This window comes from Citrus sinensis, chromosome 4, assembly GCF_022201045.2.
Source record: "Citrus sinensis cultivar Valencia sweet orange chromosome 4, DVS_A1.0, whole genome shotgun sequence".
NCBI lineage: Eukaryota > Viridiplantae > Streptophyta > Magnoliopsida > Sapindales > Rutaceae > Citrus > Citrus sinensis.
This window is the reverse complement of record NC_068559.1, coordinates 15831894-15848118: the sequence shown is the minus strand read 5'-3', so window position 1 is coordinate 15848118 and position 16225 is coordinate 15831894. Positions and strand designations below refer to the sequence as shown.

The 16225-nt window shown below is 33.7% G+C and overlaps 3 protein-coding genes across 4 annotated transcripts; all 3 read left to right on the top strand.

Annotated features, from left to right (window-relative positions):
- Window positions 1-1491: 1491 nt before the first annotated feature.
- Window positions 1492-2858, top strand: LOC102617934 (thylakoid lumenal 17.9 kDa protein, chloroplastic). Its single transcript, XM_006493148.4, has 4 exons — window positions 1492-1918; window positions 2017-2131; window positions 2314-2383; window positions 2474-2858. Exons 1-4 carry the CDS (start codon window positions 1614-1616, stop codon window positions 2692-2694), a joined length of 711 nt encoding a protein of 236 aa, XP_006493211.1. The 5' UTR covers window positions 1492-1613; the 3' UTR covers window positions 2695-2858.
- Window positions 2859-6395: 3537 nt separating this feature from the next.
- Window positions 6396-9343, top strand: LOC102617653 (protein NUCLEAR FUSION DEFECTIVE 4-like). Of its 2 annotated transcripts, none has more exons than XM_006493147.4 (3): window positions 6396-6925; window positions 7449-8377; window positions 8494-9343. In XM_006493147.4, exons 1-3 carry the CDS (start codon window positions 6590-6592, stop codon window positions 8999-9001), a joined length of 1773 nt encoding a protein of 590 aa, XP_006493210.1. In that variant the 5' UTR covers window positions 6396-6589; the 3' UTR covers window positions 9002-9343. The 2 variants fall into 2 exon arrangements, with proteins under 2 accessions (XP_006493210.1, XP_052296046.1); XM_052440086.1 differs by lacking the exon at window positions 6396-6925 and adding an exon at window positions 6932-7249.
- A 1032-nt stretch (window positions 9344-10375) lies between these two features.
- Window positions 10376-14652, top strand: LOC102617358 (uncharacterized). The gene is made up of 2 exons (XM_006493146.4): window positions 10376-10577; window positions 11863-14652. The coding sequence occupies exon 2, from the start codon at window positions 11996-11998 to the stop codon at window positions 14405-14407; it is 2412 nt and encodes an 803-aa protein (XP_006493209.1). The 5' UTR covers window positions 10376-10577; window positions 11863-11995; the 3' UTR covers window positions 14408-14652.
- Window positions 14653-16225: the final 1573 nt, after the last annotated feature.

Below are 16225 nucleotides of genomic sequence, written 5' to 3'. Positions count from 1 at the left end.
ATTTATTCTTTTCTATAAATATCTTGATATGTTCAACCTTGACTTTTAATTTTCTAAGTCCATCCAATGTCGTAAATTTTTCTAAATGACATCTTTATACTGTTCTAAGTATTATACCTATTTTGTCCTTATAATTGTCCATATATCATTCATTTATTGGTCTAAGAATATACTTCCTATTTATCTCCAAATAGCTAATCTCTATATTCAATATTAATCGGTCAGTATTGTGGAGCATAAAATTACAAGAATCTCGTATTCTTTCATTAAAAATTGACAAAATGCACGCGCACAAACATATACCAGAAACCAATGCCTAAAAGGATTGTATAAAAGAAATGAGTGGTGCTATTGGCACACCTCCAATATCCTCTTAAAACCCCTCTTATTTTCGTCTGCAAATTTACCTCTAACCGAAAAACCCCTACATACCTCATCCAATGCAAAAGTGCAAATGAAATTTAAAGACCACTTTTACAGTTGCAGATTTATCTCTCTCTTTTCAAGAGTTTGATGAATAATATTTACCCATGGCAAAACTAATTTACATTAATTAAAAATAAATCCATTAATTTTCATTGGACTATTCATTATTTTTAATTATCTCAAAAAATGTCAATTGTATCCTGTTTCGATGCATAAAAAAAGGGTTCAACCCCCGAAAATTTTTATGAATAAAATTAGATGAAGATGAAAACATCCCATAACTTGTTGTAAGCACTTAGATGCACTCAAGACATTCAAATTTTAATTTTTTCTTATTTTGAATTTTAAGTCTATGAAAAGTTAAACAATAGAAAAACTGCCATAAAAATAATCGATCCCAAAAAAATATTAGCAGTTATCTTTTTTATAAGATGCACAATCAGTATTGGTAATAAGAGAAACATAGAAATTTTTGTTTTTGTACCTAAAGAAATTAAGAAAAGAGACATCATGAATGGGGTTTGTTCAAAGGAAAGAGTGAAGTAGGAATATTTGTGGAATAAAAGAAGACGTCAATAGAAGTTATCTTATTTTTCAAATTATTTAATAAAGTATATTGAGAAAAGGGATTTGAAGAGGATAACTGAAGGGTGCCAATAATCTAACTCAAAAGAAATATTTTAACTTTTAAATAAAGCAAATCAAATTTCCAACTAGTGGAAAATGATTAAAAAAGAAATTGCAACTGGTTCTTAAGTGGTTATAAATAAAACAAAATCATTTTTAGTTTCATTTTGACGCTATAAAGGAGTAGTATTAAATGTTTTTAAATTGTATTTTAAAATTTCATCTGCAATATAGCATAATAAAGTGGATGACGTGATATGATAAATTCTCTTAAAATTATGAAAATATATTAACCAACTAATAAATGACACATTACATACCGCTTTCATCAATTGAGATTATAAAGTTTTGAGATATAATTTGATATGTATATTTTGATATAAATTACATTTGTTTCTAATATTTGCATCCTTTTGAAGATATATAATTGAAAAAAAAAAAAAAACAACGGGTGCGTTTCACCTCTTCATCCCATAGTGGAAGAGCCAGGGGAGCGAGACATAGGCATAACTATCAACTAACTAACAGAAGAGGTAAAGGGATAACAAATTTTATCAAACATGGGTTTGATTGGTCACCGTTTCCAACCACCTGATTTCTCACTCATCAAATCTTCAACAATCTTCACCAAAAAATCATCACTTTGCCATGGACATCACCCTGAGCCTGCAGCATCCACTTCACAGGCTCTTTACAAAAAGCCCATAATTTTATCCCATTTGCTTTCCTTGGCTCTCACCGCAACGTTCAACTCTCCATTGCCTTGTTTAGCCGTTCCTTCCGTCAACTCTCAGTTTCCGTTGCTTTCTCCTACCACCCCATTTTCTCAGTCCAAGAATTTGCAATTAGGACTACAAGAAGATGGGTATATTTTCCATTTTGCCCCAATTTGCATTGTAACATCAACATTATATAACATGCCCATTATATTCATATTTTAACTGTTTTCATTTCTTCTTGCAGGAAAATTAGGCCTTGCCCTTCAACAAATCCAGGGTGTGTGTCCACTAACCCCAAATCGTCATCGTTTGCGTTCCCTTTGAGGATTCCTGAAAATTCCACCGAGAATGCAATTCAGGTTTGAATGACACATGACCATACTTGTGAATCAGGATCCTCTTATCATCTGAGCTCTCATGAGTTTTGGTCACAGGTCAAATGTCTATTAGTGATAATGAATGGTTGAAATTTAACTAGATGAAGTGAGATCATGAGAGAATGTAATCCATTTTTAGGTAGCTTGGTTTTCTTTTGTTGCAGAAATTGCAGGAAGCCATCCTGAAAACACAGAAAAATGTCAAGATTGGTGTTGTAGAGGATACCCCATTTGGTAATTTGACTCAATTTAACTATTACATATTTTTAGACACTTACACACATTTTGTCACGCATTAAAACTAGCATGTTTGCACAAATCCAGGCCAGTATTTACAAGCTGAGGTTGATGGAGGGTTTGGCCGGGACGTGCTAGAGTTTTTGGTGAAAGGGGATGTGGTTGCTTATAGGTCAGTGGCTAAAAAAGTAACTTATGTATATCCCTTCACAACAGCTTTAGGGGATTCGAAGGGACAGGAAGAAAGAATGAAGCAAATTATTGCTGAATTAGGCTGGTATGCTCCAAGTTTTGATTCCATGGAATAGACTTTTATCTTTCCTGCTACAATATCAGTAGCTTAAGTACATTTCACTAATCTGTATCTAGCCATCAGGTATTATAGTTGATGCCATTAAAACTTTACTGTCGAATGCCCACAAACATTACACGGGAGAAATGCAATAACTACATATGTGTGAATTCATTTTAATTCAATTTTGTTATTGCTCTCATTGCCTTGACTATTTCTGGAGGAAACTTCACTAGCTAGTCTATTGCTCTGTCTTATTTGCCTCTGTGTGGAAGAATACAAATACCGCTAACATGTTAATTTCGACAGCCTGTTCAACTAGAGGACTTTTGAAGTTAATCAAAGTGGCTAAATTAGTAATTGACTTGTTAGTATTGATGCGTCTAAAAATAAGAAACATTGTATTGGGAGGATTTTTTTTTTTCCTGTCATAATCTACATAAAAGCCCTTTGTCGGCCATGCTATAGAAGAAATGAGATCTTAGCAACCATAAAGAAATGGAAAAAGAATGAAAAGCTGTAATAAAGCATAGCAATCATCAGGTATGGATAGTTGTTATGGCACACTCTTGGCAGAAACTATTAGTGCGCATAAAACCCTAGGATTCTTGTTAGAGCACTAAGAGGGAATATATATGGAAATGGCTACAATGGGGTTAAGTTTTATCATGCAATAATAATCAGAATCATGAATCTTGCACTACCTTTTCCAAAAGTTCTGATATTTATGTCTATTTTTCTTCGGCCTTGCGAGTTGTAAGATGAACATTGTTCTTATTGAATTATTTTGTATTGATATGAATGATGAATGTGGAAGTAAAGCACAGATCTTTTGGCTTTTGGTATTTCATTGGAGTTATTGCTGGGTGAATCATGAGCAAGTTGTATGTCGCTGAATGATAGTGGAATCGTATTATACATACTATTAGTGTTTAATTACTAGGAGTGTATTTTTTGTTCTCAGCTTCATTTGAGTGTGGTTCATTGCACTCAACTCAAAACTCCTTGCTACTGGATTCATGTTACAGTCAGTAAAATTTTTGGCCTTTTCAGTACGGAATGCTCGAGAACTTACTTTGATTGATTAGAAATGAGGTTTCCGCATGTAATTAGACTATATATCTTGTTCTTTGCTGAGAGCCATAGTCTTTTCATTTGTAGTGATACCTTTCATCATAGATAACATTTGGAAATCGTAGGAAAAATTAGTAATAGAGATAATCCCCATCACATGGAACTTCATTGGTGTTCTTAGAATCTTACAAAATCCATGGCCAATATGGCTCATATCAGAGGAAGAGAAAGAAGAAAATCAACAGACGCTGGCAAAGAAATTATAGTAACATTCATTTGTGTCTTGGCAAAATGTTGTAAAAACTGGAAGTGACCGTGACGATTGAACGGGTGTTATAAGGCAAATTTTGGTAATGAGATATACTATGATTGACCATTGATCATGAATACTACAAGTTTGTATATAAAAAGTAAAAATGTTGTTTACGGATGATTTAACTTAATATTTTCAAAAGAAAAATGTTAAAATTTTAATATTTAATACTTAACTGATATCACTATCTCTTTATGGGAACTACTACCTTACGTTTAATGTAAGGTACAATTCTCTCTCCTAATGGTGAATTCTAATGGAGCTCATGAATCAATTGTGTGAGAGGCTGTACCTTACCTTTAATGTTAGATAACAAAATCCTCTCTTTATACTTATAGCTTGGCTTGGGGAGAAAAAATTTCACAATTTTCAAATATTGAAAAGAGGTCAGGTCATGGATGAACCTCAAAACTTTTAGAAACTAGTGCCCCATTTCTGAAAAGATTAAAGTGGTGGTAGCCGTGGCCTGTGGATGTGATCCAAAACATTGAAAACGTTTTCAAATGATTGATAATTGTTAGGGCCTTGATATTATTGTCTGTGCATGCAATGGGGTTCACCTAAGTTACATTCCATGTAACTTATGGCCATCATGTAAAATTTTATCTAGCCCCCTATATTCTATATTATTTATACTTTATTCGTAAGTATTATAAAATTTTTGGATTGTAAAATATCATTAGCCCCTTATATTCAATTTTATTTTATTGAAATCCTGAAGCTCGAAGTCGCCCCCTACAATTTATTCATAAGTATTATGAATTTTATAGTGCATTCACTAAATAGGAATCAAATTTAGTTGGAAACATAATGAATTACAATCAGAATAGCTAGAATTAAAATAAAGAATTAGAATTAGAATAATTTATTTACTTGAACTGTAGAAATCGTAATTAGAATGAGTTGTATTACCATTTATTTGTTTATTTTGTCTTAGAATGAAAATCATAATGAGTTAAATTGTAACATTGCTATAAAATTATTAATTAATTTTTATCACAATTATTATTTTATATTTTAATTATTGTTATTGTTATTATTATTCAAAAATTAATTATTAATAATAATTATCGTTAATTATTATTATTATTAACAATTTAATGAAAATTTATTATTAATTATTGTTAATAGATTAATTAATTATAATACTTTTTATTCTTGTTATTAATAATAAAAATAATAATCTATTTAAAGAATATAATTATATTTATGATTATAATAAAATAATAGTTATTAATTAAATGGAGGTCATTTTGGAAATTTAAAATTATAGGGAGCGAATTCGTACTTTAGGGTTTCAATAAAATAAAATTGAGTGTATGAAATTAAATGAAATTTTATAATTCAAAAAATTTTATAATACTTATGAATATATAAATAATATAGAGTATAGAGGGCTTAATAAAATTTTACATACTGACCGTAAGTTACATTAAATGTAACTTAGGCAGACCCCAATGCAATGTATTAATTATAAACAAATTCGTTGCATGTGGTCCTGTTTGTCAAAAGGTTTTCAATCATAATTCATAAATCATACCTGGGATTCTTAGGCTCTTATCAATGTATTCGTCATCTCTTATCAGTACCACAAATTACAATATCTCTTATCAGTGCACAAATTACAAAGTCGGTGGATTGGAACGGCCTTATCTCTCGCGGCCACAAATTGAAAAGGATAAAAGTACACGACAGAGGTTCATTCACTTGACATTTTGGAACCATTTGTACAATTAATGAATATAGTCTCAGATTATTATTCTAATAATGTTATATTTATATAGTTAGAAAATTTAATTTATATTCTAATTGATATAATAAATGATGTATCACTATCAATTTGATTCGAGTAATAGATAATGATTAAGTCTTATTAGTTAGCACAATACATATATTAATAAGTACAACATTCAAAGTTTCAAACTTCATTTATTTATTTATTACTAACTATCATTTTTTTTTTTTTTTTTTACATTACTCTAGATAGAACATACAAATATTATAATCCAACTCAATATACATGTCGGAATCTGTCTCGACGTATCAAAGTTGAAGTCTAAATATAACTCAATTCTATATGTCAGTTAAAGAAGATATTGGTCACAAACTCTCGATTTAAAAAAATATTGTTATATTTATATTTATAAATCTTAATTTTCTAATTTATCATCAAAGAAAGAAGAAAATGACAACGCTACGCGTGCTGCTTATCTACTAAGTCTGAAGCTTTCAGATTGATGCACTTTCACATCACCTTTCCAGTTCCACAACCAACCCGCCCTTCTTTTATTTTAGTTATAGTGACCGTTGGCCAGCATTTTAGTTTTACCGCGCTTTGATTGTGACACGTTTTGGCTTTTCTTTGTATTAAATTAAAAAAAGGCGAAAAGCAGGAAGTCAATAAACAAATCATATTTTAAATTTGTAACAGTAACACAACGGATGCTTCATATTCAATCATCATCATTTGTTCCTCAAGAATTAAGAGACCATTTATAGCTTTTAGAGTTTCGATAGTACAAGCATGGTACGTCTACCTGAGAGGCTCAAGTCCTTCGTGAACAACAGATGGCTGGTTTTTGTTTGTTCAATGTGGATTCAGTCCTGTGCTGGAATTGGCTACTTGTTTGGAAGCATATCACCTGTGATCAAAGCCCATATGGGTTACAACCAGAGACAGGTTTCTCTTTTGGGTGTGGCCAAGGATTTGGGTGACAGTTTTGGCTTTGTTCCTGGTACTTTTGTTGAAATTTTGCCTGTTTGGTCAATTAATCTTATTGGTGTGCTTCAGAATTTTGTTGGGTATGGCTTGGTTTGGCTTATTGTCACCAATAGATTGCCTTCTTTGCCCCTTTGGGTGGTGAGTGCTTGCCTTGCCTCGTCTCTAGTTTTAAAGCCTATTTGTCTTTCTTTATGCTATGTTATGAAGGTTCAGAATCATGTATCGAGAGAAGATTGAGAATTCTGATATTTGAGAACTTTTTCTTTTTTAAATCCTTTCTTGTGGTTGATAAACATAATTAATTGATAGGTAGTGGCAGAAGCTTATTGATAAACATATTATATGAATTGAGTCATTATGCTTGAGAGGTTATTCCTAATCTCTAATTCAGATCAATGAGTGGAGCAATTAATTATTGAAGAAGAAGAAGCATATGAATTGTCCATGCCATTATATCATTGGGTAATTTCTTTGATTTGTTATTAGCTATTGAGATGTCGTTTCAGTACCTAAAGCTTGTGAATATTTGGCCGGATGGTCAAATGCTCGAATACTTGTACTGGGAGGAGCTTTGCAGTTTTTGTCAACCATTTCATGCAGGATCATGATTTTTTTTTTTTAATTTAATTTAATTAAATTAATTTTTTTTTTTTTTTTGCAGCTTTGCATTGCTATATTTGTTGGAACAAATGGCGAGACGTACTTCAACACAGCAGCTCTGGTTTCATGCGTGCAGAACTTCCCCAAAAGCAGGGGTCCTGTTGTGGGGATATTGAAAGGATTTGCTGGGTTGAGTGGTGCTATTTTAACTCAAATTTATATCATGATCAGTGCTAATGAAACATCACTGATTTTCTTAGTTGCAGTTGGACCTTCAATTGTTGTAATGGCTTTTATGTTCATTGTCAGACCTATTGGAGGACATAGACAAGTGAGGCTGTCTGATAATACAAGCTTCTTATTCACGTACACTGTTTGCCTCGTTCTGGCGGCTTATATGTTGGCCGTCTTGCTGCTTGAGGATCTAGTAGTTGTAAATCAAAACGTGCTCACAGTATTAGCAGTGGGTTTGATCATTATCATATTGCTTCCAGTAACAATTCCTGTTGTATTGGTATTCTTCACGGAACCACCACCTCCAGTAGAGGAGACTCTTCTTGCCAAGACAAATAAAGGAGAAGCAAGTAAATCTGAGGACTATCGAGAAGAGGTCATTCTAAGTGAGGTTGAAGATGAGAAGCCTCCAGAAGTAGACTCGCTTCCAGCATCAGAAAGACAAAAACGAATTGCTCATTTGCAAGCTAAACTGTTCCAAGCAGCTGCAGAAGGGGCAGTGAGGGTCAAGCGGAGAAAAGGTCCACGTAGAGGAGAGGATTTCACTTTACTTCAGGCTTTGATGAAGGCCGACTTTTTGCTTCTGTTCTTCTCCCTTGTACTGGCTTCAGGATCTGGTTTGACTGTTATTGACAATCTGGGACAGATTTGTCAATCTCTTGGATATGCTGATACAAGTATATATGTATCCATGATCAGCATTTGGAACTTTCTTGGCCGAGTTGGAGGTGGCTACTTTTCAGAGGCCATTGTAAGGTGCAACCTATTTTCTTTTATAGCAATGAATAATTTTTAGTGATTTTACTTCAGCTAACAAGAAACTTTGACCTGATCTTAAGTTTTATTTATTTTTTTCCTCCCTTGAAATTCAGAAAATTTGCTTATCCAAGACCAGTAGCCATGGCCGTAGCTCAGGTTGTAATGGCTTTTGCACTGCTCTACTATGCCATTGGATGGCCAGGTGAAATATATGTCACAACAGTGCTGGTAGGACTCAGTTATGGTGCTCACTGGGCAATTGTGCCAGCCGCAGCTTCAGAGCTATTTGGCTTGAAGAGTTTTGGCGCCTTGTATAATTTTCTGACACTGGCAAGTCCTGCTGGTTCTCTAATATTCTCTGGTGTCATCGCCAGTGGTATATACGACTATTATGCAGAGAAACAGGCCGGCCTTCTCTGGAAATATAACGGCAATATGCTTCCGGTTTCATTTCGGGATCAGGAAACTCCCACTTGTTTGGGTTCCATATGCTACTCTATCACTTGTGGGATAATGGCAGGACTTTGCATCATAGCAATGGTAATGAGTTTGATTGTCGTTCATAGGACTAAGAGTGTTTATGCTCAACTCTACGGGAATCTTAACAGAAGCAACAGATGATTGTTTTACATAGATATGCAGGTGCAAAGAGTTTTATCGAGCGTATCTTGGGCTGCAAGCATTTTTGCTGCTCATAATCCTTCTGAACCAACAGTCGAAGGCAGTCCTTGATTACATTGCATATTTAATGAAACAGGCTGTGTAAGGACATCTGCTTCAAATTTGGATTGAAGTTATTTCTTGTGTAGAGCATTTAATTCTATGTATTTGACCCTTAAACCAGTTATGATTGCTTGCGGCCCTGCAGGTTTTTTTTTCATCTGTAGCAGGATCATGCTTCCTTTGTTTAGTTCACAATGTGTACCATTATCACATTTAATTGACATTTATCTTTCAGGTTTATATTTCCTTTCTAGAACTTGTTTCGGTGCACAAATTAGAAGAATTGACAATGATTCAGTAAAGGGCAATATAACAGTGGTATGCTTAAGATCTGCCAGTGCTTGGCGTTGAGCCCGCAGGTTCGTCTAAAATGCTCTCGCCGAAACTCATGGTAACAGTTTAACAGAATGAATTAAGCAAATCTCTCTGATTGCAACTACTGATACTAGAGCAAGTTGAGTCCCATTCCCATGAAAATGTAGAGACCTGGACGGTCACCTAAACTTGTTTTACAGATTTGACATTATGTATCTAAAGCTAGACACATATGGTAATGAGATCCTTTTGCTGATACTGCTGCTCAAGAATAGAATTGGTAAGCAAAATCTTGAGGATCCAGAACCATATGGGAAGTTTTTTATTGCGTGGATTTAAGCTCTGCCCAGTAAAATATTTAAGCAAGTCCAATTTCACATGGCGCATATATGGTAAATGGCAGAGCTGAGGCATGCATTCAAAGCAAAATTCTCCATTTGGCAAATAATTGTGGATTCATTGCTGGACAAAGGGAAGAAGTTGGTATCATCTTTAATATGCTTACTATGCTGCCATTTTTTTGTCACAATTTGCTATGTCAATATATTTATTGCCCCTCCCATTTCTGGAAAAATTGAATTTTTCTGACAAAAATCCATGTTAAAGTCTTTTTTTTTTGTTTTATTTTTTGAAAAAACTATGTTTGGTGCCAGCTGTCATATTCAATCACAGATGTAAATTTTAACATTTTAAATATAAATAAACAAAGAAATGTACAAGAAGAAAAAGCATCAGACGTTGGTACATTGGAAATTACCAAAAATTAAAATTTTCCATATTTATACAACCTGCCAACTTTTCAATTTCCATGAACTAGAGTTAAAAGCTAACCAAGGTTAGTGTTTTGTCATATAAGCAACATTGTTGTGTAAAAGTTAATATATAAAAAAAATATTTATATATATTTATTTATTTATAAAATACCCACATTACCATTTATATTTAATCGATATTATAAATATACCCACAAATACATTTTCTATGGTGTGATACCTGGGATTTTAATATTCTGGCTTTTTAATTTCTGGAGTTTTATTTGGTTCTGGGTGGTAAAAAAAAAATAAAAAATAAAAATAAAAAGAGAAAAAAAAGGAAAATTCAAAATTCAAGTGGGAATTCATATCAATGGCGTCTCTTTCGAATCAATTCACTGAAATGGGTAACTTAAATAATCTCTTATCATTTTCTCCTTTTATTATTACTTTTCGTTACATTTATATTATAGCCACTTTATTCGATTGTTAGCTGTTGTTAGACCCTTTTAGGGTTTTGATCAAAATTATTGAAAGACCATATGTAATTCTTGTGCCTTGTTTTATATCACATTGCATGTTAAGAATGCTGGGTTGTATTAAAAATATATAAATATTTCTTATTTTTGAAAAATTCAAGTTAATATGAAAAATGGATATTTGCTCCATTCTTGTTTTCCTTTTGTATATGAAAAATGGATATTTGCTCCATTCTTGTTTTCCTTTTGTTTTCTTCAATTTTGAATGGAGGCTATAGTTTAGATATGTATTAGATATTTTTTTTTTTTTTGTGTTTCAAGTGTATGATGACTCTGATAAAAATTTGAATGATCAAAGAGAATTATGTATGTTTATTTGCTGAGAAATAAAGGAGAAAGTGAAGAAATCTTGAAATGTGTTTGCCAGTCATATGCCTTAACAACATTTAATTAGATTCTAAGAAATTTCATGCTGTTGCTTATGATTTCTTACCAAATGAACCGGCTATTGGGATGTTTGTTTTATAACCTGTCTTTGATTGGTTTCATGATTGTTGTTGTTGGTTATGGATGGACAATGCTGACGGAATTTCTATTGTGTTGTTTAATAGTTTTATGTTGTCAAGTCTGTTATGCATATTTTGAAAGTTCGTTGCCACAGTTTGTTGAATTTCAAAAATATTTTCCCGCGTCTTTTTCATTTTATTATTTAGTAGGTTCTTGGATTTAAGAGATATTACAAAATATTGAATTGACGGATCTTAAGAAGCATTTAATTGTGCTTCTTTGATCATTGTTGTTATTAAGGAAAATTATGGACGTCTGTAGTTGTTTATGAATAATCATGACCGAAATATTCGGGATAATTTTTGTGTCTTCATATGTTATCAAGTCTGTTATGCTTATTTTGAAAGTTTGTTACTCTGAGTTCATTGAATTTCATTACTGTTTTCCTGCTTTTGTTTCCCCTTCCAAAATTTCATCATTTATTAGCTTCTTAGATTGTTAGATGTTACAAATGATTGAATTGATGGATCTCAAGAAGCGTTAAATAGTGTGCCTCTTTGATGGTAGTATTTAATAAGAGAAATTGTGGATGTTGGCGGGTGTTTATGAATAATCATGACCGCAATATTCGGGATAAATTTTGCATCTTCATTCCTTCTTTGCTAGAGATGTTTACTTATATGCATTTATTGTTTTGGTATATTAGGGCTTGAATAGTTGATGCAGCTTCTTAATTATGAGTGCGAGAATATCGGTTTACATATTTGGATTTAATCTGGCTGCTTCTAGTTGAAATCCTCACTTAAACAGAAGAAACTCCAAAAAGAATCAAAAGTGAAATGGAATGTAATAAAGATGAGGCCGCCAGGGCCAGAAAGCTTGCAGAAAAGAAGCTTGCAGAGAAGGATGTTGAAGGGGCAAAAAATATGGCATTGAAGGCCCAGAAGTTGTATCCTGAGCTTGATGGACTTCCCCAATTGTTGGTGATACTTGATGTGCATATTTCTGCTAGCAAACGAATTAATGGCATGGTTGATTGGTACAGAGTCCTTGGTGTGGAACCATTGGCTGATGATGAGACAATCCAGATGCAATACAGGAAACTTGCTTTAATTATTCATCCTGATAAAAGTACATCGGCAGGTGCAGAAGCCGCTTTCCAAATTTTAACAGAAGCCTGGAATATATTGTCAGATAAAAGCAAGAGACTTGCTTATGATCAAAAGCGAAATGGTAGATATGGGAAAAGTCCAAATATGAAAGTTTCACCAGTTAGTCCTACTACTGGTGAGAAAAGTATTCATTATTTCTCGAAGAGTGATAATTCGGATGCAAGGTATCAGAAGAATCCTACCTTTTCCAAATGTGCCCCTTCTCATTTTCGACCTAAACCAAGTACCTTTTGGACTACCTGCAATGCCTGTAAAATGCATTTTGAGTACCTCCGAACTTATCTCAACAATAATCTCATTTGCCCCCAATGCCGTCAACTCTTTTTGGCTGTTGAGACTGCACCCCCTCCTTTAAATGATACCATGACAGGAAACACATACACTTCGGTGAGGAAACCAGCTCCAGCTATGAGTGTGAGATCAGATCCATTCTCAGATTCTGGCAGTGACCACTGTTCAGCAACACCATCTTCCTCAGCTGCTCAAGCTGCACTTACGGTTCAGCCATCCTGTGTGAAACTAAAGAGAGGTCGTGAGGAGGCAGCAGCATCGTTTTTGAAAGAGGATGCTATTCAAATGAAAACTCTCAATCCTAGGAAAGGTGGTTATGGATTTTCTTCTGGGTCCTCTAGTGTAGGTGCCAGCTCTGCGACAAAAATAGATGGACTGAAGAAAAAAAGATGCAAGGATAAAAAAGCGGTGAATAGCAATGAAAGGGAGATGGCAAATCGAATTTTCACCGGAAATGGAGGAGTTTGGATATCTGGATTTGAGAATGGTGGTCCTGAATCAGGGAGGGTCAAAATTGCTGGAAACCAAATACCTGGCTGTAGGAGGGAGTTGTCACTGCTACAAATTCGGAATATGTTGATGAATAAGGCTAAGAAAGAGATTTGCTGGAAGCTTGATGAATTGTGCCAGAATGCTGTTTCTAAGACACCCCATGAATCTTTTAGCACAGAGATAAAAGATAAGAAGGAAGAGAGGCAAAAAGATTTTGTGAATGGTGAGAAAGGTGACGCAAACAAATGTTCGGAGTTTGTAAATACCAAGGCTGGTGTTCAGATCAAAAAGTCTTTGCCGGCTTCTGATGTTGAAACTGATAACAAGGATGCTGATCCCACATCAATGATTGTTCCGGATCCAGATTTTCATGATTTTGACCAGGATCGAACTGAAATGTCATTTAGCGAAAACCAGGTTTGGGCTGCTTATGATGACGATGATGGGATGCCGCGTTATTATGCTATGATTCAAAGTGTGATCTCATTGAAACCATTCAAAATGCGGATCAGTTGGCTCAATTCGAAAAGCAACAATGAACTTGCCCCACTAAATTGGGTTGGTTCTGGCTTTCCCAAGACTAGCGGTGATTTCTGGCGGGGCAAGTATGAAGTTTATGACTCTCTTAATTCTTTCTCACACAAGGTTAGGTGGGCCAAAGGCACAAGAGGGGCCATTCATATCTATCCTAGAAAGGGAGAAGTTTGGGCTCTTTATAGGAACTGGCGTGCTGATTGGAGTGAGTGTACTCCTGATGAAGTTATACACAAATATGACATGGTAGAAGTCCTTGAAGATTACAATGAGAAGACAGGTATCGGTGTTGTGCCTCTCCTGAAAGTTCCTCGTTTCAAGACAGTATTTCGCCAACATTTAGAGCAAAGTAAAAGGAGAACAATTCCAAGAGAAGAGATATTCCGATTCTCTCACCGAGTCCCTTCTTACTTGCTCACAGGTCAAGAAGGTCATAATTCACCTAAGGGTTGTTTGGAACTTGATCCTGCATCTACGCCTTTGGAACTTCTCCAAGTTCTAACGGAAGCTCAGCTGGAGAAAATGGAGACTGCAGAAAATACTAAAGAAGAATATCCGGTGGGTGGTGAGCAAAATACTGAGAAAGAGCTAGTGAAGAACGGAAAAATTATCGAGGAACAATGCATCTCAGAGGATGTTCGTAAAAAAGTTGAGAAGGAAGCAATGGTGTGCCAGAGTAAGGAGGCAAGGGAAGACAAGATGGTGGTGTATAAACGGAGAACATTGAAGGAAACGGGAAAGGTACTGGTACTGGATACATAGGAAATACTGACTCAGAATTTTGGAGTATATTGGCTTGACCTGAGTAGAAGAAAACACTCATTGCAGTTATTTTGTAACAGCCAGGATGCTGGGAGAAAATTTTACAAGAAACATAGGTTTCTCTCTCCTCTTATCAAACACAGAAATAGCTTTATTTTGTAGATGAAACTTGAAACACAGTTTGGATAATGGAAATTTGAAACATAGTTTGGATAATGGAAATTCATAGCCACCCTTTTGGAACTTATACTTGAGCACCTTGTTACATTTATCTGCCCAAAAGCTTCACATTCATTTTTAGTTATTTTTTATTGTTCTTTGCTATAAAGATTACATCTATAGTCCTTGCTTTCTATCTTGTAGCAAAGTATCGCTTTAGATTCTTAGGGCTTGTTTGGTATTCGGGATTGAATTTGATTGGATTAGATTGAATTGGATAATATTGAATTATATATAATATTATATTGTGTTTGGTGCAATATTGAATTGGACTATAAATAATCATGTTTTATATTATAATATTACAATTTACAAGTTATTATTATTCTTAATATTATTATAAACTAAAATTTTGTATTATTAATTATACAAATCAACCTCAATGACATTAATGAAATATAAATCATAATTTAAATATTTTTGTTAAATATATATGATATTTATATTATTTTTATTCAATAATCTATTATTTTATAAAAAAACTTATCTTTTGAAATTATAAAAATATTTAATAATACATTAAATTAAAATAGAATTTTACCCTTAGGGAAAAACTTTGAAATTGCTTAGAAAGGATCAGCATGGTAAAATCCATTTTCTAAAGAAAGAATATTTTGAAAATGGGTTTTATCAAACCAATCGAAGGTTTTCTTTGAAGGTGATGGTTGGGAAAGCACAATTTGGGAAGAAAAGCTTTCACCAGAGACAATCACATTTTGAGAAAAGGGTTTTGAGATTTCTTTGGAGATAGGGTTATCTTTTTCTCCTTTTAAGAAAATCTGGCTTTGGGAAAGGTTTTGTAAGGCGAGCATAAGTTCAGGGGACTTTGTAATGGAACTCATCCATTGTTTTACTTGGTCATCAGAAGAGGTGGTTTTGTAATGGGCACCATGTTCTTCAACCATTTCTATCCAAGATTTAATAGGCATGGCTGAGGAAAGTAATTTGTCTTTAGAAGGGGTAGCTTGGGGTTCTTTAGAGGTTGCTCTAGATTCAGAATCTTTAAGAACGGCTTTACCTTTGTCTTTCTTCTTTGGCGGCATTATCTGTTTTGAAAAAATTTCCGAGTTAGAAAATCAGGAATAAAATTTGTATTACCTTTAATATATTCAATATCAAAATCAAAAACACTTAAAATGGCTTGCCATCGTGCAAAAATATATTTTGATGCAATATTTTGAACATCTTTTTCCAAAACATGTTTTGCAGCTTTGCAATCAATTCTAAGTAGAAATTTTTGATTTAATAAATCACTTTGAAATTTTGTAATGCATAAAACAATGGAAAGGATTTCTTTTTTTATAGTAGAATAATTTTTCTGGCAATCATTCCAATGTGCAGAAACATATTGTACTATCTGTTCTTTATCATTTTCTTTTTACTTTAATATGCCTCCATAACCTAAATCAGATGCATCAGTTTCAACAATTTTAGGTAATGTAGGATTAGCAAGATATAAACATGGGATGCTTTTCACAGAATTCTTTATAAGCTTTACAACCTTGGTATGTTCATCTGTCCAGGGAACAGGTTTTTTCTTTAATCTATCATGCAAGGGTTTAGACATCCTATTAATGTTAGGACAGAAATCAAGAACAT